At 44.7% G+C, this 21190-nt stretch overlaps 3 protein-coding genes across 6 annotated transcripts; 1 reads left to right on the top strand and 2 right to left on the bottom strand.

The window, feature by feature from the left end:
• Positions 1-1494: 1494 nt before the first annotated feature.
• Positions 1495-9147, bottom strand: LOC136713091 (kelch-like protein diablo). 3 transcript variants are annotated; one of them, XM_066690016.1, is made up of 11 exons: positions 8973-9147; positions 7488-7822; positions 6826-7152; positions 6494-6637; positions 5572-5758; positions 5118-5279; positions 4507-4635; positions 3941-4117; positions 3236-3382; positions 2674-2839; positions 1495-2361 (listed from the first exon to the last, which is right to left on the bottom strand). In XM_066690016.1, the coding sequence occupies exons 2-11, from the start codon at positions 7785-7787 to the stop codon at positions 2190-2192; spliced, it is 1911 nt and encodes a 636-aa protein (XP_066546113.1). In that variant the 5' UTR covers positions 7788-7822; positions 8973-9147; the 3' UTR covers positions 1495-2189. The 3 variants fall into 3 exon arrangements, with proteins under 3 accessions (XP_066546113.1, XP_066546115.1, XP_066546114.1); XM_066690018.1 differs by having other exon boundaries at positions 5133-5279; XM_066690017.1 differs by lacking the exon at positions 8973-9147 and adding an exon at positions 8388-8662.
• A 194-nt stretch (positions 9148-9341) lies between these two features.
• Positions 9342-15193, top strand: crym (crystallin, mu). Of its 2 annotated transcripts, XM_066690020.1 has the most exons (9): positions 9342-9616; positions 10006-10196; positions 10608-10758; positions 11082-11144; positions 11614-11715; positions 12047-12230; positions 12791-12912; positions 13392-13476; positions 13929-15193. In XM_066690020.1, the coding sequence occupies exons 2-9, from the start codon at positions 10033-10035 to the stop codon at positions 13991-13993; spliced, it is 936 nt and encodes a 311-aa protein (XP_066546117.1). In that variant the 5' UTR covers positions 9342-9616; positions 10006-10032; the 3' UTR covers positions 13994-15193. The 2 variants fall into 2 exon arrangements, 1 of the variants encoding a protein (XP_066546117.1); XR_010804906.1 differs by lacking the exon at positions 9342-9616 and having other exon boundaries at positions 9824-10196; positions 13304-13476; positions 13929-13991.
• Positions 15194-15283: 90 nt separating this feature from the next.
• On the bottom strand, positions 15284-20937 carry anks4b (ankyrin repeat and sterile alpha motif domain containing 4B). The gene is made up of 2 exons (XM_066690019.1): positions 20599-20937; positions 15284-17233 (listed from the first exon to the last, which is right to left on the bottom strand). Exons 1-2 carry the CDS (start codon positions 20760-20762, stop codon positions 16066-16068), a joined length of 1332 nt encoding a protein of 443 aa, XP_066546116.1. The 5' UTR covers positions 20763-20937; the 3' UTR covers positions 15284-16065.
• Positions 20938-21190: the final 253 nt, after the last annotated feature.

The following is a 21190-nucleotide window of genomic DNA, read 5'->3' as shown; positions in this document are numbered from 1 at the left end:
CACAAGCATCAAATGGCCATGTAATATTCTGTACAGGTTGTTTAGCATATGTTCCCAAAAGCTTTTATTTTTGTATGCACCAGCTAACCTCAATTTCACCAAAAATAAATATAAACACCAAAACAATAAAAGCATTCTGCCAAGCTAGAAGAGAAAATAACATTGTCCACATTGCATAACACTGCATTCTGGCAGTATTCATGACTCCATAAGTATACTAAGTATACTTCATGCATGACATTCTTGCAGAAAAAAGCTCTTCCTTTACTGTCCCTTCAGCCATTGACAGACAATGAGGCGGTGTTGCACAATATACCTGGCTCAGGATAGGTCAGTAACCAAACATGATGCAGTGATTAGTGTTTGTTTTCATGTTTCACAGTGACTTGTGCTTGGCAGGAATATAAATGTGACCATTGCTGCTTTACTATGGTGTAATGAGCATTGAGGTATGTTTCTGGAAATTAGTGAGGCTCAAAAAACATCTGGGGAACAGTTTCTGTGCTGTTCTGGATTCAGAGGGATAATTAAAAACGGAACATCCAAGAATCCTACCTCGAAATCAATTGTTGAAATAATCATCTATCAGAACCACTGAATTCCACTCCCAGATATCAAATCCAGACCAACTAATTCCTGGCGCTCCATAAATCACAAACACCTTTGCTACTAAAACAGCAGAACCAATTAACACACAATCTCGGATGTTACAAATCTACTTCCTCTTCTTCAAAAGTGTACAAAGCACTCAAAAATCAACACAGGAGAGACAAAAAGGTGTCCGGGTCAGATGAAGCATGCCTGGAAATCTGAAGCTGCTTGTAATTCTGGTAGCTTCAAATAAACATTTAAGCCTGCCCTGAACCCAAGTCTCACAGCTATGACTTTCTAAGCACAAGCTAATTTAGTATGTAAACTTGCAGGCTTTATTTAACAAAGTCCATTCTCACAAGATGCTTAAAGTGGTCTGGGATGGTCGTTGCGATCGAAAAACATATCATGTACTGTATATACAAGACTTACAGAAATGTGAAAATGAGGTAACCGTAAAAGTCTGAAGTGGACGGTCCTGTTCAGGGTTTTGAGATATGAAATAGAGAAGGTGTTGGTGTGGGACAGTTAGTCCTGAATTAACCTGCTCAACGTGTTTATATTGTGACCAGGATGGAATCCATGTCATGGTGGCAGAGAGACTATAATGGAAATCATGCCTCCTGAACCAAGGACAGGACTAAAGCAATGACCAGGGAGCTTCTCCTAGTAAATTGTGGTGGGCATTATTTTTAAAATTATGTGTTCTACACATAAAATGGCACATTCACATAAGGAGGATTTCAAAAGTAAGTTACAATAATGAAAGCATCTCAGTAACGTTTACACTTGAGGCGATGGAACCTACCAGGCTTGTCCATTTGCTCCTTAATTAAAGGGTCATGAGGGCTAATTAATCTCTTAACACGAATGTAAGAAAGAATGAAACAAGCAAACAAACAATCAAAAGGAAAATTTGCCAGTTTGGTTTAGTGTTCACACATTTGAAGCTTTCCACACAAAATAAATATGAAATGGATCAATAAAACTTCAGATAGCCACAGCTAAGATACTGAGATTGGACATCCATAATTAAAAACAGAAAACATGTTCTTAGTGGCTCGAAACCTACTGGTGGCACATGAATCTGGTGATCTTGTCTCTGCTTCCTGTATTTGCAGTCTGCTTTGAAGCCCAGATATTTCGGAACAGGGCAGGGCACAAGCAGCCATGCTGGAGCCCCGTAGGAAATGGCATCCCAGTGCAGTTCTGTGGTGTCCACTCAGCACTTAACCTACACTGGCAGTTTTCCTTTGACCTTTATCGGCACAGAGCATCAGCACCATTTTCTTAGGCCTTATTTGGCAGTGCCTGTGGCTATTTCGGAATTCCAGAAGGGGTTGGGTGAGGTGGAAATCGAAAACAAACAAAATGCCAGAACTGACTTCTTCCAAACTACAAACATGAGTCTCTCATTGTGAGCTGCCTGGGTTACTGGGGTCCGCAGATAAACCAGGTCTGCAGTAAGAGCAGAGCTGCCGTCAGGTATAGAAGCAGCAGCAGGGCATTCTGTCTCACTGGGACGCCCTGTCCGGTGGGTGCTGGGACACAGGCTGGCTTGGGGCTTCCCAGACGCCCCAATCTGAATGGCACTGCTCTCAGTCCACGGGAAACTCCCTTTCGGAGGCGGTTTCTGGGCGGCTGGCGCTGCGGGCATCTTTCCTCACCTGCAGAGACACGCAGCTCAGCCAGCTACGACTAGTTGGCATCTCACCCACGATCTCCCAGCTGTCCGTCTCCTCGCAGTACCGCTCGATGGTGTCGTGGTACCTGCGGAGCAAAAAACAGGCAGAGCGGGAGAAGGGATTACATGAGAGGAAGTGTGCAGGGCTTTGATACTGATGCAAGAACAATCAATTATTCTCCCTTCTGTAATGAGTTTTCACGTCTCGGACTTTATACGCAGCTGGCAATTGGCAATAGCATGTGGTGTACGACATTTCATGTTAATACAGCTTGCAGTTCCCATCATGCTCTAGTCTAAACTACAGTTTAATCTAAAATATATGCATTTTATTTATGAGCATTATTATTTTTAATTTTTCAACTTCCAAAACCCCAAAAATATATAGTCTCTCTCACCTGTCCCAGCCCTCCTCTCCTCCCAGCACATAGATCTTTCCATCCACCACGGCCACACCAGGCCGGTATCGCCGCTCCTTCATTGGTGCACACATGGTCCATTGGTTGGTCTTGGGTTCGTAGCACTCAACCTTGTCCGTGTTCTCCGTGGAGGCATGCCAGCCACCTGAGGAGAGTAATGTGAAACACTGAGGAGAGAGTGGAATTCACTACTACACACTTTTATGAAGTCACAGGCCAGTGTTTCCCAATGAGTGAGCCATGATGGAATTTAAGAAAAGGCCCATTTTTTATATTTATTTTTTATATAAATAGGAATAAACCTTTAATTACAGAAAAACAAATACCAGCATGACTCAAGATAAGCTCAGGTTTCTCACTGGGAGTTTTACAGCTGGTTTTACAGACCTTGATTAGCACTAGTCTTGGACTACCCAACCTAAAATAACATTTGGGTAGTACTAATGTGGGGGAGGGGGCGACAAAGCCCTTCAAGGTCAGACCTAGTTCGTTAGTCTGCTGGAGTACCATCAATGTCAAACACGGCTGCTTTTCCTATTACCGATGACGTAGATCTTGCCCCTCAGGATGCAGGCTGCCGAGCCAGAGCGGGCGATCTGCATGGGTGCCACCTCCGTCCACAAGCAGGCTTTGGGGTTGTACACCTGAGCCAGGTCCATGCCATCGCCATCCTCCAGAACAGCTCCCCCTACACGGCCGGAGGAGGAGAGCACACACACCCACACCACTGCCATTACTGGGGGATGCCTACTCCTTTCCTTACCAAATACCCTCATATAAGACAAATCAGATGTTCAGTAGGTTTGATCCCCAAGACAATGCAAGGGGGTGTAATAATCATCAGCTGCTGCCCCTCACAATAGGGACTCGGTTTTTACTTCTAATGTGAAGGTCTATGAGCAAGGATGTCAAGGGTATTGAGGCTGGAACTGGGAACCTTACGATAATACTCATACTCGGAGAGGGAGTATGAACCTTTTCACCCTGGAACAGAGGAGACTACGTGGCGACTTGATTCAAGTCTTCAAAATCATGAAAAGCATCGACCGCATCAAACCAGGGGAGCTTTTCCAGATCAGCAGGGACACACGCACCCGGGGACACAAATGGAAATTGGGCTTCAAGGCATTCAAGACAGAAAACAGGAGACACTTCTTCACACAGAGAGTTGTCACAATGTTGGGGAGCCATCTCTGTCCTGGCCATTGCAGACAGAGTGGGAGGTCGGGGATGGATGTCCTCTTACCCGTGACGTACAGCAGCCCATCCAGAGCCACCACCGCAGGGCTGGTCACCGCCATCTTCATAGATTCCACAAAGTGCCAGGTGTTGGTGTGAGGGTTGTAGCATTCCACCGAGTCCAGTCGGGAGTGGCCCTCCCAGCCACCCACTGCAAACACGAAGCCGTCCAGCATGGCCAGGCCTTGGGGGCATGGGGGAGAGAGAGAGAGAGAGAGAAGTGGAGCGGTTGACAACATCTCCATCGTTCACTCATCCATTCCTCAACAGCTTAACCAACCAGAATGCCATGCTGGCTGTTGTACCTACATATCATGGTCTGTACTGTAGATATGTCAATTCACCATCTGTATGTTAGGATCCAGTGCATACAACAGACATCATTCATAATTATCTTAGTCTGAAATACTATGAAACTGTACAGTTTGTGTGCATCTATGTATGCATTTAAGGCAGTTGTTCCCAACCCCAGTACTAGAGGACTCTGAGTCACGGCCCTCCAGCAGACACAGGGGTCCCTTAGGGCCATTTAAGCTCCCAAATTGAAGCAGTCTGTGGTTATTGTGTATTCACCCAGCTCGGAGCGTGCAACATTCATGGGGGCCATCTCCAACCAGGAGTCGAAGCAGGGGTCATAGCGCCACATCTCTCGACTCGCCGAGCCATCGGGGAACTCCCCCCCGGCCAAGTACAGTGTGTTGCCTGGGGAGGAAAGGAAACGAGACAGGAGGGCTGTGAGTCAGACAGGAACCAGGGGGAGTAATAGAAAGACAGAGAGAGACAAAAGACACTCCCTCTTGTAACTTTTCATACCCCAAAACTGACCATCTAGAATGAATGTGAAATTCACTGTTATTGTAAAGCAGCGATATTCAGGCCTCAGGGATTTAGGAGCCAAGTTAGAGAGCAATGTTACCCCAAAGAGACCCAGTAGTGTGACTTCCTGGTTTCATTTCCTACAGTACTATATATTCATACTGAAACAGTTTGTATTAGCAGCATTGTTAGCAGTGCATTTGCTCTACCTGAACTACACTATCAGACTGTGGTTTACTATCTGCTAAGATCTATTATCAGTTCATTACACACAACTCAGCACACAGTGGCAACTAGCTTCTGTTTTTTCTCACTGAGCCAAGTTTCTTCTAGACCCTCATTCCCCCAAGCAGGTCTGCTGTTCTCACCCCTCAGCAGCGTACCTGACACCACCAGGCCGTGTTTGCTGACAGCGAAGGGCAGGCAGGCCAGTGACTTCCACTGGCAGGTCACGGGGTCAAAGCTCTCCACGCTGCGCAGGACCACTTTGTCATCCTCCCCCCCGACCGTCACGATCACCTCCGCTGTGCCTTGGGGGGGACAGCCCAGAGCCACAGTGTCACAGTGTGCAGCACAAATCCATTTCAATTGTGCAATACAATATTAATATCACTACTACCACTACTACTAATAATAATAACAACAATAGCTCTTCTACAATGTCTATTGATAACAATAATTGCAATACTTGTAATATAAATAAAAATAATAATTTAATTAACAGCACAACTACTACTAATACAAAATAGCACAACTTCTACCAATAGTTATAACAATAACAGCACTGCTACTAGTGCCGATAGAAGTGTGTAAGAGTGGCACCAGTGGAGCGGCGGGGCCGGGTGCGCGGTCCAAAGAGTTCCCCGCGCCGGTCCTGCAGCAGCAGGTAGTCCTTGGCCTCGGAGATGAGCCGCTGGCATTGCAGGGACTCCCGCACCACCTCCAGGGACTCGATGACATCGTGGATGTAGTAGGGGCTGATGAGGGGCAGCCGGATGTGCTCCAGCACCTGCAGCGGCACAAGAGCAGGCCAGAGGTCAGCTCACACAGGGCGAGGCTGGGCCAGGGCGGGACCGGCCCCCAAAAGAGACAGGGAGCCAAAGCACATGAGCCAGACAGATGGAATGGCCTCCTCCACATGGTCCAACTGGTTTCTGGTCCAATCATGTACTTAACTGAAGGCATTATTGAACCGATAATTGGCCCAGTCAGAGCTGTACATTTTAAGTTAAATAAGTTTTTAAGTTTTTGTAAACTAAACAATTTGAAAAGTAAAAATCAAGCAAATCATCAGTTATGTTGGTTTGAACTGCCCACCAGGCCAGCAGATTGCATCCGCTGTCTAATCCCAGCGCAGCATTTAAGTGTCATTCATTACGAAGGCCATCTCCTCCAAGGGATCAGTGTTAAACCTCCCTATAATTAAATCTCATAGCTTCCCAATCCAATTGTAAGTAAACCAGAGAAAGGTGTCTGCCCTGCTCTAGGTCCTGGCTGCAGTGTGCAGTGGTTTAATCGCTAACCCGCCCGTCTATCCATACTGCACCACCCTACAGCGAACATTGCTGCCCCCACAGACAAATCCTCTCCCTTCCTGGTTATCACAGCACTGCACACCCCATGTTTCTGTTGTTTGGGCCAGATGGCAAACATCTTTTAGGCATGCTCTGTAGTACTGTTCACTCTCTATTCAAAAACACAGAGACTTCATAAAGGGGTTGGGTAGTAGGGGTGACCCACTCACCTTTTCGAAGCTCTGCTTGCGGGGGGCACTCTTCTCCAGCCACAGCATGGCAGCCTCGAACACGGTCTCTTCCTTGGGTACGTTGAGGTGGTCGCTGGCGATGATCTCCGTCAGCTTGTCAGCACACAGGGACAGGAACTCCTCCTGCCAGGACACCACAGTACCAGACGGCTTCTTACACCTCACTGTTTCAACTTATTTTTTTAATATTGATTAAACAGCAACCATGACTGAAAAAATCAAAAATCTAAAAAGGACTGGCCTTCTCTCCGGGACCAGGGCTGGAGACTACGGCTTTCAAAAGAGGCAGGTCGGCCCTGGGGTGTGCTCACCTGGCGACAAACAGTGCTGAAGTGCTGCAGGATGTAGTCCATGCTGCGGCACTCCAGTTCGCGGCACGAGTGCGCCTCGGCGAAGCAGTGGATGCCCACGCAGTTCATCTCATCCATCTGGCGCTCCATGAACTTGCAGCAGGCCTCACGCACGGCCATGATGTCCAGCAGGTTGGCAGCGGCCAGAAGGGCCTGCACGTTGGCCTTGGTGATGACCACCTCGGCCGTGTAGGCGTAGTTCACCAGCACGCCGATCATCTGTGGCTCCACCCCGTTGATGGCCACCCGCTCCTGCCGGGACTCCATCAGGTCTGTGGAGAACATGGCCTGCGGGGTACAGGGGGACAACATAGGGTTTCAATGGGCCTGTAGTGCACTGTGCCATCTATAAACATAAAGTTGTCAATATTTTGCTAGAGAGTGAGAAATGAAATCGCTTCAACAGTGGCAATATATTGGACTGACAATTGAACATGGAGACATCTCCTTTTGGTAACACCAGCCCCCTCCTCAACTAATGCCTTTGATTGATGATCTTCTGCTAAGCTCCTCCCCTCACGTAAAGCTGGAGCCTATCAAGAACAACATCACAAGAGGGTTTGAAGCAACGGCTAACAGAACCAGAAGAATCGTCTCCTCTCATCCGCCCCATCCCCGGTCACCTGGAAATAGGAGCTGAAGGAGGCCAGCACGATGCGGTGGCAGGGGAACTCCTGGCCCCCACAGCACAAGATGACATCACAGAAGGCGTTGTTGAGTCGCAGGCTGTTCAGGCCCTCCAGCACCTTGTTGGAGTGCCGGGCCTCCACGAACACGTAATCCTCACTGTCCAGGGGCGCTAGTGGGAAGCCGGGGTCCTCGGAGGAGGGGGAGGTGGGCACTGTCAGAGGGGCGTCGGGGGGGGAGGGGACAGACACAGACATGGACACAGGGGCGGCGTTGGCGGCTGCCATGACATCCATCTTCCCATAGCACTCCCATCTAAAGTAGCGGCCTCCTGGGGCACAGAGGGGGAGAGGAGAGCACAGCAGCGTTACTCTACATTACAACAGGGATTCGCTGACCACTTCAAAAGCAAATTTCTGACACACACCTTCCATCTGTCACAGTGGGCGTCTCTTTGATTAATATACAGAGAGAATCAAATGCTCTAAAGATGCTGAGGACATGCCTAAATCACCTCTTGAGGACCCATCTAAGGATTCATTCCCAGATTTCTAGGTCTAATTATCTTGGTCTTAAAATGAAATACTCTAACATTCAATATTATGCCAGCCATAATAATATAATGTATATGCCTCATGCACATTAGTCCAACCACAGCGCAGAAATGATCAAATTAACCACAGTTTGCGATTTAGAATAACTGCATTTCAAATTAAAGCAGACCAGACGGCATTCAATAAGGCAGTAATTGAGCTACATAGATAACAGATACAATGCAAAGACTCATGATCTACTTCAAAAGCTGCTATGTAACTAGCTGAAGTGCACACAGCTGTCACACCCTTACCAAAGGCTATACAAATTAATACAGTTTACTTAAGCAATGGAAAACCTACCAGCTGTACTTCATGGTGATATATTTTAATACTTGCTGCCAGGCTTCCACCCCGGATTCCTATCAGTATTAAACTGTTTCAGCCGGTGCGAATTCATTTCTCTCAGTCCTTCCTCGCCCGTGTTTACGGCTCTGCACAGCGCCAGTCGTGGCCAGATGTTTAGACAGAGGCGCAATTGCCTTTACAGCCAGCAAAACAAAAACTAAACTTTCGACTTGAGCGATCAATTAAAAACGAATCGACATTAATTCTGCCGCTGGTAGGGTGTAAATAAGTGTGCCGCATTAGGAGACACACCATTCATAATACAGGCAGTATCACCGTGATCCACTCAGGCATTTCTGCGTGACTTGGTTCTGGTGCAGACCCTTACGGCAATATAGTGCCCACCCAAAATAGAAACGCCCAGCAGCAACCTCCGGGGGCAGTTATTTGAAGAAACCGTTACAATATGTGCATGTCACACTATATGTTATTACATTGCATGCATTTGCGTTACAGTATTTCTGCAATATGAGCAGCGCTTTTGCTTACTCGCTCTCGTGTTGTGCGTGCTAGAGGAGGGGTGCATTTGTATAACGTTACCTGTCGTCCATGGCTGTTCTTCGGCCGTCTAGTCGCCCGTAAAGACGCACATCAGACTCCACAAATGTTTACCGATTGCTGTGACGCCATCTCCTTAGCACCATGCATACACTTAAAAAAATGGATCCACGGGTGAGACGACAGGATGGAGCGCCATCTGTTGAGTGGGAATAGAAAACGCTTTGAACTTGCGCCAGGGAGGGGCATGGCGAAGCTGACTGGCCGCTATAGTGGCGCAGATGTCCGCAGCTCTGCGATGGTCTGCGCTGCTCCACCAATGGGATCGCTGGAATTCTGCAGATCTGCGCTACAACAACGTGGTTTAGAATTGATATAATACTAATATGTAACGTGTTCAATTTAATGTAAGCAAACGCTTTAACCATATTGTTATGGTTGTACATTCTTAATAATAATAACAATACTAATTATAATAAACTAATTGTTATTATTATTAATAATACGAACAATAAATAGCCTAACTATTTAGTATGTTTGTCGATATTGAGAATGTATTTCCTACATTCCCGCCAAAGACCTGTTGTTTAAGGATACAAAGTCCAGCTCAGTAAAAGTGAAAAGTTAACATATTATGTGAACAAAACAAATAAATCCGCGTCCTTCCAACATCCACAGCCTGTGCGGTGAGTCTGGCTTATATCTCTGGATAGTATATTAAAAGTTATGAAAAACGTTAGCAGATGCATGTATTGATGTCTTTTTAAATATTTCAAATGTTTTGCATAGAGTGTGCCTTGCGATTTTTTTGGCCGCGTTCTTGTTGCGCAGATGTCCGCATTTGTGCGCAGATCTGCAGAGTCCCGTCGATCCCATTGGTGGAGCGGCGCAGACACTCGCAGAACTGCCGACATCTGCGCTGCACGAACGCGACCCAGTATTCTAGACTCGATTTGTTTACAATGTAGTTGAAACATCAGCTCCGAGGAGATATTGCACTTACTTGTTGTTATTGTATGCGTGTAGTAGACTAATAATCATACTTTAAAAGTCTGACCAAAGCATTTCTTTCCAGCACACATTCCCAGCAGCCCGGTGTGAAATGGCCGAGCTGCCGGCTCTGATCGGCGGGGCCGCGGTGGAGAGGCTCCTGCAGGTCCAGGACTTGGTGCCGCGGCTGGAGGCGGCCATGGCCAGCTTCTCCCGCCGCAGCGGCGAGGTGGTGCAGCCGGTGAGGACAGTGCTGCCGCTGCACAAATACAAAGGGTGAGAGGCACGGTGTGGGTGGCTTCATTTTCTCCTAACTAAGACGTCAGGGGATCACTTTAAATTATACTGCTTTTTCACGAATAATTTCAAAATGTGAAATTGCAACAATAAAAGGTACAAGGTTAGTGGTCAGATTTAATGGTTAGTTCAGTTTTTTTTTAACTAGGTTAGTCATTATTGAATGTGTTCTGAGATGGTAAAACATTCACTAATAGCGCAGTTATTACATATTAAATAAAACCCATAAATGAATTGGGTGTGAAGAAGCACAACATGTAACCACCTAATTAAAAATGCTTGTGTTAATGGTGAGTGAAGCATTTACCAACTTTGGAAAATCAGGGCCTATAGTTTATAATATATATTAAATTCAATGTAATGCCTTCACACCCCTTGTTCCCTCTATAGGTACCTGGGGCTGATGCCTGCCTACATTGCCCATGAAGACATTTTAGCCACAAAGATGGTGTCGTTCTACCTCCGAGATGCCAGCTCACCGTTGCCGGCCCATCAGGCCACTGTGCTGCTGTTTGATGCAGAGAGGGGCACCCTGAAGGCAGTGCGTAACTCCGCATGGCATTTCCACTATGGCCGCAGCCCTGGGAAAATAAGGAGCGGAACAATGGGGATTCTAGAATACGGTGACTGTGCCGATGGAGCATATTCAACCCCAACTGAACAGCTGCAAAAAGAAGCAATGATGTTAGAAGCTTGCTAAATAATACTTGTTTATGTGTGTGTATATATATATATATATATATATATATATATATATATATATATTCTGGAGTTCATTCCCTGTGCAGCATAGAGGTGGTCTTTAGAGGAAAGCGTTCCCCGAGAGATTCCTTATTACATGTACCTGTGCTTTTGTATGTGTAGGTGATGGATGGGAAGGCCATCACTGATAAAAGGACAGCAGCCATTTCTGCCATTTCTACCAGGGTAAGGGCCTTTCACTTTAAATGTTTTCCCTAGCGTGCTGCCTCTGGTCATGGGGCAGAAGGCAGTAATATAGACACGGTGGCTGGATGACAGCCAAGGAGCCTGGCTTTGAGCAGCACGGCAGCTCCTGTGACAAAGCAGCCTTGAAAAGGGCGCTTAATGCCATCTTACTGGTGGCTTTTGGTAGACCATCACTCCAAGCCTGCCTTTAAGGCAGGACGGCTTTAGAAAGCAACAGTAGGATTCTAAAGCTGAGATCCAGAGAGAGAAACTCGGCTGACACAAGGGCAGCAGCTTGTGATTTGCACCCTCTCATACAGAAGCTCTGTAATTGGTATTATTATTTTTTGACACACTAAGGTGCATATTTTGCAACACATCCAGCTGTCAGATTGTCTGTGATGCGTGTTCAGGTGACTGATCCCCTTTCTGGCCTCTTTGGTCTCTCGGTATCTCGGTCTCTCCCCAGCTGCTGAAGCCAGCCCAGGCAGATGTGCTGTGCATCCTGGGATCGGGAAACCAAGCCGCCAGTCACTACGAGGTCTTCACCCAGATGTTCGCCTTCAAAGAGGTAATGGAGGGGTCTCAGAGTCTGTCATTGCGTGTGCATTGGCTGCTGGTGTCGTGTTGAGCACTAAATTGGCTCCTGAGGTCTGAGGGCACTGATCAGTGACTGGAGATAGGGAGTAACTTCTGCAGAAAATGAAAGACATCTCTGCAGAATTATATGGTGCATTCATTAAAATGACATGTTTTTTTATATCTTCTTGGCAGTACTGTAACGCATGTGTATGTGAACTCTAGTTTAACTGTGTTCATATTTGCTGTCCTGGCCCCCAGTCTGACTCCCTTAGTGCTGTTAATGAGCAATAGCTCCAGGTGAGGCCTGTGGTGTGCCCTAGGTGCGGGTGTGGAGTAGACGGAGCGAGAGGGCGCAGAGCTTCGCCAGCGCGGTGCAGGGCCCTGTCACTGTGTGCTCCACGGTCAGAGAGGCCGTGCAGGGGGCTGATGTCATCATCACCGCCACCATGGCCACTGAGCCGGTACTCCAGGGAGAGTGGGTGAAGCTGGGAGCTCACGTGAATGGTGAGTGGTCAATATGGTGGGCAGGCTGGGGGGGTGGTTGACCGGGGGGGGCAGTCTGTCAGTGGTCAGTGTGATTTTTACATAGTTTACAGCTGTTGATATTTCTAGCATCAGAAGGATTATCAAGTACTGTGAATCAGTATCATGTATTTATCGAGAAGATGAAGGGAAATACAGGCTTTTGTACTAGAACATGAATACATTGTTGTACGGTATGCTTGGATCTTGTCAAGCGCTCGGCAGCAATTCTTAGTTGAAGGGTATTCTATCAAACAAAGACTGATTGATTTACTGACATACAATAAGCGTTATTAAACTGGAAACATTAGACCTAACCTGACCCAAAATGTGATGCCCTTCTGTTGTAAAGGTATATTTTTAAAGTATTTGAACACCTTATATCTATTGGTGCCCTTTTTCCCACCATGTTTGCAAAGTTGCTGTTCAGTTTCTGTTAATTGAAATCGAAGCCCGAAACCTGGTGACAAGGCATGTGCCAGACCGATGAGCTGCTCGAGCGATGGATTGATTGGTGTGTGTGGTCCTGTGTCCTTGCGCAGCGGTGGGGGCGTGCCGTCCGGACTGGCGGGAGTTGGACGATGCCCTGATGCGCAGCGCAGTGCTCTATGTGGACAGCCGTGAGGGGGCCAACCAGGAGTCTGGTGACATCATCCTGTCAGGGGTACGGTAACTCGCCGGTTTGTGACCTCTGACCCTCACAGCAAAAACGCATCACTTTCACATTTTGTGCTATCTGTATCGGTTGAGTGTCTACAACAGGCCCTGGATGATCCACATGGCCTCGCTACCAAATACTGTGTTTTCATCTAGCAAGGCTTTTGGCATAGCATCTTTTACATGCTGTGCACATAGGACAGTTTATCTGTCCCACTGAAAAACAGGCAAGTGCTAAACACTGGGAACTGTGTTGGGATCTGTCAGTTCAGAGGAGAGGCCAACTGAAGACTAGTTTGGCTGCTGCTCCCACCATGTCCTGCTGCCATCACCCCTGCTTTCTCTGTTGCGCTTTTTCTTTTTCATCTATTTCTTGTTTTGCTCGTCATCTTCCCCAGGCCTAATGACTGGAGAGGGCATTGTGAAAGTGGCTGTGAAAGGGAGCCAAGCCTCTGTTTCTGGCCTGTTTTGTGTGTGTCTGTTCAGGCGGAGGTGTTCGGAGAGCTGGGGGAGGTGCTGAACGGGGCCAAGCCTGCCTTGCATGAGAAGACCACTGTCTTCAAATCTCTGGGTAAGAGCCGGCTGGCCGTGAGGAAAGCACTGGGGCACAACAGAAGCAACACAACCTGGACGCACTCACCTCAGATCTGTTGTTCCATGCTGGAGACCTGCTGGACACTGAGGCAAACTGTGCTGGGTCTATTTCTTTATTTCTGTCTGTTTCATTCCCACTTTTCTAATTTTTCTTTAATGTCTTCTTACTTTCTGTTTTTCTCATTTATTTATTTTGACTTCTCTCCCTTTTCTTTTCTTTTAGAACCTACTTGACTGCTTCTTCTAGAATGCACAATCTCTTACTTCCTCCCTATGCATTTCTCCACTGCAGTAGAAAAACAAAACCCATTCAAAATAGGATCCATCTGTTCTACAAAACCAATATTTAGTAAAATGGATTTCTGGTGTTGTCTGGCCCTGAGGTGATAAGTATAGGCTGTGTGTGTTTTTTGTGTTTTTGTCTTGCAGGGATGGGTATCCAGGACGCAGTGTCTGCAAAGCTGGTGTTTGACCTGTGGGCCGCCCAGCACTGACAGCATTGTGGACCACAGGGAGATGCCAGACTACACAAGAGCCCCTCTGACCTTTGACACAGGAACAGATTCAAATGGCACAGATGCTCTAGAGAGATAATAGTCCCTATGCAGCCACTAATATCACACATGATTTATCACAAATCCCTGCTAGGCAAGTCTATTCGGGTTTTTGTGTGTGTAGTCTATAAACATTAAAAAGTGTAAAATTACATTCGAACATTTAGATATTTTCATAGTTTATTAATATCAACTGTGTACATGACTGACAATGTATATTATATATACATCATATACAAATTGTCAATCATAATTATATATATGTATATATAATTGTCACTGCTTTGTTTTTTACTTTATCTATTCATTTTTGTAATCTACCTATATCTATCCATTTCTACAATCGTCTCATTAAAAAGGTAAGGATTGCAATTTAAGTTTTGAACAGCAAAGTCATTAAGGGATTTCATTAAGTTATTATATTACAAACAACTGAACAGCACTAAGAAATACTTAGTGAAATATACAAGTGAAACTACAATTATCCATGAGCATGTGGATTCGTCATGTTATCGGTTGATTAATAATTAAACCCAGATAAACCCAATATTGTGAAATTACTGTAATTATGCTTAACAGTGTAACATTGCAGACATTTACAATCTCTGGAACAATTGGAGACATTCCTGCAATGTTCCAACATGCAGACTTTAAACCAAGATAATTAGGTTGGTCTTGTGTAAGTGTCTTAGCAGTGAACTCTACAGACACATGCGCAGAGCTGCTATAATGAAAACCCAAACGATGAAAACCATTAATAACCCACTCCAGCTACAGAGTTGACTGAACTGGCTGTGTTTACACTTACATGTTATATGTAACAAAGGCAAATTACAACAGTGGTATTAGAGTCTTGGAGAAGTAGGCAAGCCCATCTGGACAAAAATATTAACCACTTGTCTATGTTACACTACTGTTGTATTTCAGCCTTACCCATTTGAACTGGTCACTTAAAACACAATTAAAATGACAGCCCAATGAAAAGGCAGCCATTGTTGATTGCTACAGCCCAACAGTCTAATGATCAAATTACCCACCAGACAGATGTAAAGCTGTTGAAAAATCTAAACTAATACCGTTATCTGTAATCTTGATATATAATGACACTACATATTTTTTTAATAAAGTAATTGCAAGTTTGTCAAGTCTGGGTGTGACTTATTTATTTAATTCTATAGATTCCTGGTACAAATCTATGTATCAGAGAATGCATTCATTTGAAAACATTGGTTGATATAAATTAACCTTTATTTTTAAACACATTTAGACACATTAAAAAACAACAACACAATACTCCAGGTGATTTGTACAACACTGAGGCAAGACCCACACATTTAGAAATAGACTGAGGAAGAGGAAAAAAAGCTTCAGACATTTTTGTTTTGTTTTTTGGTTTATGTAAAGGACCCTATACATACACAAATGATAGTGTTTATGACACCTTTCTAAGAGAACAAGATTAAGAGAAGCTAAAGAAAAAGAAAAGATCTACATATAAAGATAGTTACCTTAATCTCCTATGATCATTCTGCTGTTTAAACAGGTAACATAAACATAAACCTGACAACCAGATCCTGGCATTGCTTATAAGTGCAGCAGTCATTACAGTTGTCTGTCATTTTGTTTCAGCTTCTGCTTCCTTTTTGAAGGAGATGGTAGATTAGACCCTTAGTGTTGAAGGTCAGGGTAAGGGCCAAGTTTGTGATGTTCCCCAGTATCGTATCGTTATGTACAGAAACAGCTGGAGGTCAGCTCACAAAGACCCTGTTCCCAGCTGGATGAGGACAAAGCTGAACACTGAGATATACAGAAGCTCTCTCTGCCCAGTACCCGCCAAAGTCTTATTTATAAGGTTTGGTTGGTTGTAGGCCAAGCTGTGATCATAATGAATTTTGCATTGAGCAGCACAGGTGATATGGAAAGCCTTGCTCCTGACTGGAAGGCACATTATTTTTGCAGACTGACATCCCCACCCACCCACCCCACCCTCCTTCCACCTCTCCCTCGCTCCCTTAAAGTGGGCTGTCTGAGATCTGACGGGACTGCTGCAGAGCCAGCTTCCTGCGTCCGGCCGCCTCCAGGATCTTCTTGCGGGGTCCCAGCTGGATGCGGATGCCCTTCAGGTCTTCGTCAGAGCAGAGCATGAGCGCCTCCAAGTCCAGCTGCTCGCGGCTGAACACGGGTGTGAACTCCACCAGGCTGATAGAGGCCAGGAAGGCGGCCAGGGGAGATGTCTCCTCATCCTCCTCATCCAGCCCGATCTCCTCTTCGTTCCAGGGCAGCTCCCCGTCTCCCGAGACGTCATAGCCCTCATCGCCCTCCCCTTGATGCTCCGACTGGATCAGCTCACTGCGTATCCGGAATCCCAAGTCCTCCGTTTCGCCGCTGTAGGGGTAGTCCTCCAGCTCCATCCCCATTTTAATGGAGAAGTTCTTCCTGAAGACCATGTTCCCCAGGCCAGGCCTATTGAAAATTGACTCCTTGATGGCTCTAGAGCCTCCTTCCTTGGACTCCTCTTCCCCCTCCTGCCCTGTCCCTCTCCTTCCCCCTTCCTCTTCATTCTCCTCATCCTCGTTCTCTTCCTGCTCGTTGAAGACTTCGATGAAGTTGGGCCTCTCCGCAGTGCCGTTCTCCTGCTTGACGAAGATGACGTTGCTGTCACCCTGCCTTTCAATGGTGTTCTTGTCCTTCTTGCCAAACTTCTTCTGCAGAGTGCCCTTGAAGCGGGCGGTCAGGGAGCCCGAGGTGTCGGAGGCGATGAGTTTGGAGAACTGCTCGTTGACGCTGTTGATGGTGCCCATCCCAGAGAAGGAGGACCCGCCGGACTCGGACACGGAGCCCCTGTGGTCGTACATCTTGCTCATCTTTCTCTGATGGCGCTGCTTGATTCTCTCGCATGCCTTCCCCCTCTTTTCCGCCTCCCTGTAGGCCTGCTCCTTCAGCCTGGCTACCTTCTTTGCGTTCTGTATTGTCTGTTTTGAGGCTGCTTCATCCAGGAAGCGCACACAGTCCATGCGGTCCTTAGAGGCAGCCACATCCATGGCGGTGTGGAAATCGTTGTCCATGGAGAACAGATTGGCCCCGAAGTTGACCAGGAAGCTGAGGATGTGTAGGTGGCCATTGGAGGCTGCGTGGTGCAGGGGCGTGTTCCCCCAGATGTCACTCCTGTCAGGATCTCCACTGCAGACAACCACATGGGGGAAACATTATCTTTTTGTTCATTGTATTCTATATTTCTTTGTTACTGCTACTATCAATGCATCATTTGCTAAACTAGGGAAATGGGTAGTTATGGAGAGAGCAGGACTCCTCATTTAAATTGTTTGGTTTTAAGGTGTTATGGCTGATTAGTAACATTTACTGGTGTATACACGTCACATGTTCTGACCATTTCAGAAGAGGGCTGTATTTCACTTGCATGAGCACAGTACAGTGGTGTGCTTTAAAAAAACAAAACAAAAACTATATATTAATTTATTTATTGATTTTTACTTGGAAATACCAAATATAATTTGAATTGGAACAGGGTATCACTAAGAAGACAAACAGAACATATAACCTACGCAGGAGCCTTGCTAAAGCAAATAAATTAAAATGACATAACTTTCCTGGAAGTTGGGTATTCTATTGAACTCCCAAGATTTTAATTTCAAAAGATTCTCGGCATGGAACTATGTGTGAGTAAGCCAAGGGCAGAACATAAAAGATGAAATTTTAGACATTCAACTGGTTACTGCATAAGTAATTAGTGAGTTATTAAGAATAAAGTCCTCCTGTATATCTTCAAAAAGATTGTAAAATATATTGTCTGTGATAGTTACTTAGCAACAACTGTATGTTTTGAGTGTCTGCACTTATTCAAATGCAGTGTTTCACAGTTATGAGTTTTATCTGTGGTGGCACATGATGTACAATTCTGAATTGCTTTGTGTCAGGTGAGTCTGGTTCAGGTTTTGGGACTAGGAACAAATCCCAGAAAACATATGCTTTTATTGTATTTAATAGCAAGTCTTCCACATTGAGCACTCAATTGATCTCTGAGCTGGCACTCAGGTCTGGGCTCTGAAATTGGGTTCAGTGGTATTGACCTTCACTCTCTCTGCTGCACCACGAGCTGTGTGACATGGCACTATCCTGTTGATAATCTAAATGTACAAGCACTCATCTTAAACAGTCATCTCTGTTCTTAAAAATATCACAATAAGTTCTGACAGTCATAAGGAACTTATAAAAGAGTTTCTTTACAGTAAGAGCTTTTCTGTTCCCCAAATGTCAAACAATTGCTTTCCCTAAAATCTTTCTCCACAAAAATATTTTTTATGTTTTTTCTAAAATATTACTGCTGCACTTTAAATGAATTGTGGCTCTTGTTCCAGCAAGACATAATCGAGGCAAAAATAAATAAATAACACCGCTCTGAGATCAATGAGCCTGTTGTTCTGTATCTACATAATATGTCTGCCTGATTAAACAATTGGCATCACTCATGGGAATTCAGTTGCTGAAATATCACTGCATTGTGTTCTCAACAAGCTGGGGAGATACATTCGCATTACAATATGTACATTCATTTTCTAACAATTTCACAACTGTCAAGTGAAAATGTGTGCGTTATTTTAGACAGATGCAGTTTAGTAGCCAAAATGGCTGAAAAGTAATGACAAAGATAATCTGCTCCACATTAAACAAATGATCATATTATTGTCATTAAGTGCTTTTAAACAAAGTTATACCCAATACACAATAAGGAACTGTGTGTTCATTGTGATGAATTGTCCCTGCAGCTGAAATCTGAAAACAAGGGAGATAAGAAACTTACGCCCTTTCTTATTTTAATAAGGCCTAGAGAAAATCGCATCCTTAACCTAATCACCAATTACCATTTACAAACTTGAACCTTACTGAGTTTTTGTTTTGAAGTAGTAGAAAACAGCTTTTGACAATAAATCAAACCACAATTGAGTGCATGTTTCTAAGTTTAGATTTTGCGGGGCAGGTCCAAGTTTTGATTTAGTCTGGGTATGAGGGGCCTCTAGTTCTTTTCATAATATTGCAAATCTGGTAAATGCGCTGTAGATCAAAGCATGGAGATTCCTGTGTGACTTATACATTCTATTGTACCATACTGTAACATTTTACTATGCCCTCCTGTAACTTGGCTCATTTTTAACAGGCTTTGAAGTGTAGATTACAAAGAAGTGGCAGTGTATAATAAGAAGCTTGTTCTTAAACAATGATTAGGTGTGTAATGGGTGAAGTTGTTCATAGAAAGTAGGTATCAGCTGTAGGAAACTGAAAAATGTTTGTTGGGGGAGGGCTGTGGTCAACAACTTATGTTCCAAGTTTACTGTGACTCACAAGGCTCAGAACTGGATTATGGGACTACAGACTAGAGTCTAATCCTGTAAGAAATTGCTGTGTGTTTGTGTGTGTGTGTGTGAATGTATGCAAAGCCCTTCCCTGCACTGGTGTAAAGGTCTCCCTAATTAAGCTCTTTATGGTGTGGAGTTAGGATTGCTGTAAATTGTTACACCACACCCTGTTACAGAGGACTGGGAATCACTTCACGTTTTTTTGTTTGTTTGTTTGTTTGTTTGAGAAACTGGAATAGTGAATTGATTCTGCCTTCAATTCTTATGATTTTTTGTTTATATAAATATCCAGAATATAGTGTATAGAGTGTTATTGGCTCAATATTTACATCACTATTGGTTTTATTGTTTGTTTGTTTAAGTTTTATACAAATTCACATAGTATTTCAATATCAATATAAGAAGACGTTTTGTACTCGTCTATTGCGTTAAAATGTGATAGCCTAAATATTGATCTAATCATAAAGGAGGACTCTGACCTAGCAATGGAAATGTTCTGGAAGGCCAGTAATGGACCTTCCTCCAAATTTCAACTGTGGAGCCAGTCAGTACTGCATACGTTCACTGTATATTTTAAGATGGAGAGATGGCCAACTTGTAATTTAATTAACAAGTAGATTGTACAGTGACATACAAAACATATGTTTAGCAATTAAATCATGTATTTTTTCTAAAATAACGACACATTCAATAAAGGTAAAGGAGATATTCTCTAGTTATATTCAAATATGTAATACAACAACAGAGAAGAATGTCAAAGCTAATACAAGAATAGGAATTTCGTTCTGTGGAAAGTGTCTCTTTTCCGTGTGTAGGGTTTTGAGGGAATTTATAACGCTATATTCTACAGAATAATATTTTAAATTATTTCTTACAACACGGGGATTTTTTGTTAATAACATTGTATATGTTGTATTATTTAATTATTTAATTAATTTCTGATTCATTCTTATACAGTTAAAGAATGAACCAATCTACTTTAAGTTTCCCACAATAACATTCTAACTTTTTATTGACAGGAGGCTGGAAATTCTCCTTTTGTAGACATTTTATCGTTAGCTCTCAATAATGCTATTTATTATATGGACTCCCCTATGGGTTTCGGCTACATTAAATAAAGAATGGCATCAAGCTGGCACTGCATGGCACTGCATGGCACTGCATGGCACTCACCCTCTGCTGCAGATGAGCTGCAGGGCTTCGACGTGTCCGTGAAAAGCCGCCCACAGTGTAGGAGTCATGCCATCCTCGTCCGGGCTGTTCAGGTCTTTCCTGGTGGATTCTTTTAAAAGATCCAGGTAGCCGTCGATGGCCGCTTTATGATACCTAGTGGACATGATAGCGATTGCCGGAAAATGCCGCTGGAAACTGGACCGTTAAATCTTTACAAGTCCCTCGCCTGCGTGTGTAGGCTAGCCCGGGGTTCAGACCAGTCCCCCTAACAGAAGATGCTGTGCATGGCCTCTCGTCCACAATGGCAGGGAAAAAACCTCAGCAGGCCCGGTCCACTGAAGATAAGGACCAGCTTGCACACGTCACCTCCCAGAAACGGGGCCATAAAACACAGGCAAAGGTCAGCTCTCAATGTGCAGGGCGGCGCACTTAAGGTGGTCGGGTTGTATCGCTGAGCACTAAGCGACCTGGGGACTCCAGCTTTTCTTTTGACAATACCTTGGAGAATAAGTAACTACATTTCATACAGCAACTTTGGCTATTTATAAACTGTAACATCTTATAACAGAGATCAAAAACGCCATTCCGTTGA

This window comes from Amia ocellicauda, chromosome 17 (assembly GCF_036373705.1).
Source record: "Amia ocellicauda isolate fAmiCal2 chromosome 17, fAmiCal2.hap1, whole genome shotgun sequence".
Taxonomy (NCBI): Eukaryota; Metazoa; Chordata; class Actinopteri; order Amiiformes; family Amiidae; genus Amia; species Amia ocellicauda.
Note: the sequence above shows the minus strand (reverse complement) of the source record. Positions and strands in the feature narration are given on the sequence as shown.

Bases quoted from the DNA above. Each gene is read 5' to 3' on its own strand.
- LOC136713091 (XM_066690016.1), bottom strand. From the start codon at position 7,787: ATGGATGTCATGGCAGCCGCCAACGCCGCCCCTGTGTCCATGTCTGTG. The intron at 5,759-6,493 runs GTGAGTGGGTCA...GTGCCGCTGCAG, and splicing joins GCAAGCAGAGCTTCGAAAAG to GTGCTGGAGCACATCCGGCT. The intron at 2,362-2,673 runs GTGAGAGAGACT...TTTGCTCCGCAG, and splicing joins GGAGAGGAGGGCTGGGACAG to GTACCACGACACCATCGAGC.
- crym (XM_066690020.1), top strand. From the start codon at position 10,033: ATGGCCGAGCTGCCGGCTCTGATCGGCGGGGCCGCGGTGGAGAGGCTC. The intron at 11,145-11,613 runs GTAAGGGCCTTT...GTCTCTCCCCAG, and splicing joins TTTCTGCCATTTCTACCAGG to CTGCTGAAGCCAGCCCAGGC. The intron at 12,231-12,790 runs GTGAGTGGTCAA...GTCCTTGCGCAG, and splicing joins GCTGGGAGCTCACGTGAATG to CGGTGGGGGCGTGCCGTCCG.
- anks4b (XM_066690019.1), bottom strand. From the start codon at position 20,762: ATGTCCACTAGGTATCATAAAGCGGCCATCGACGGCTACCTGGATCTT. The intron at 17,234-20,598 runs GTGAGTGCCATG...GGTTGTCTGCAG, and splicing joins CAGCTCATCTGCAGCAGAGG to TGGAGATCCTGACAGGAGTG.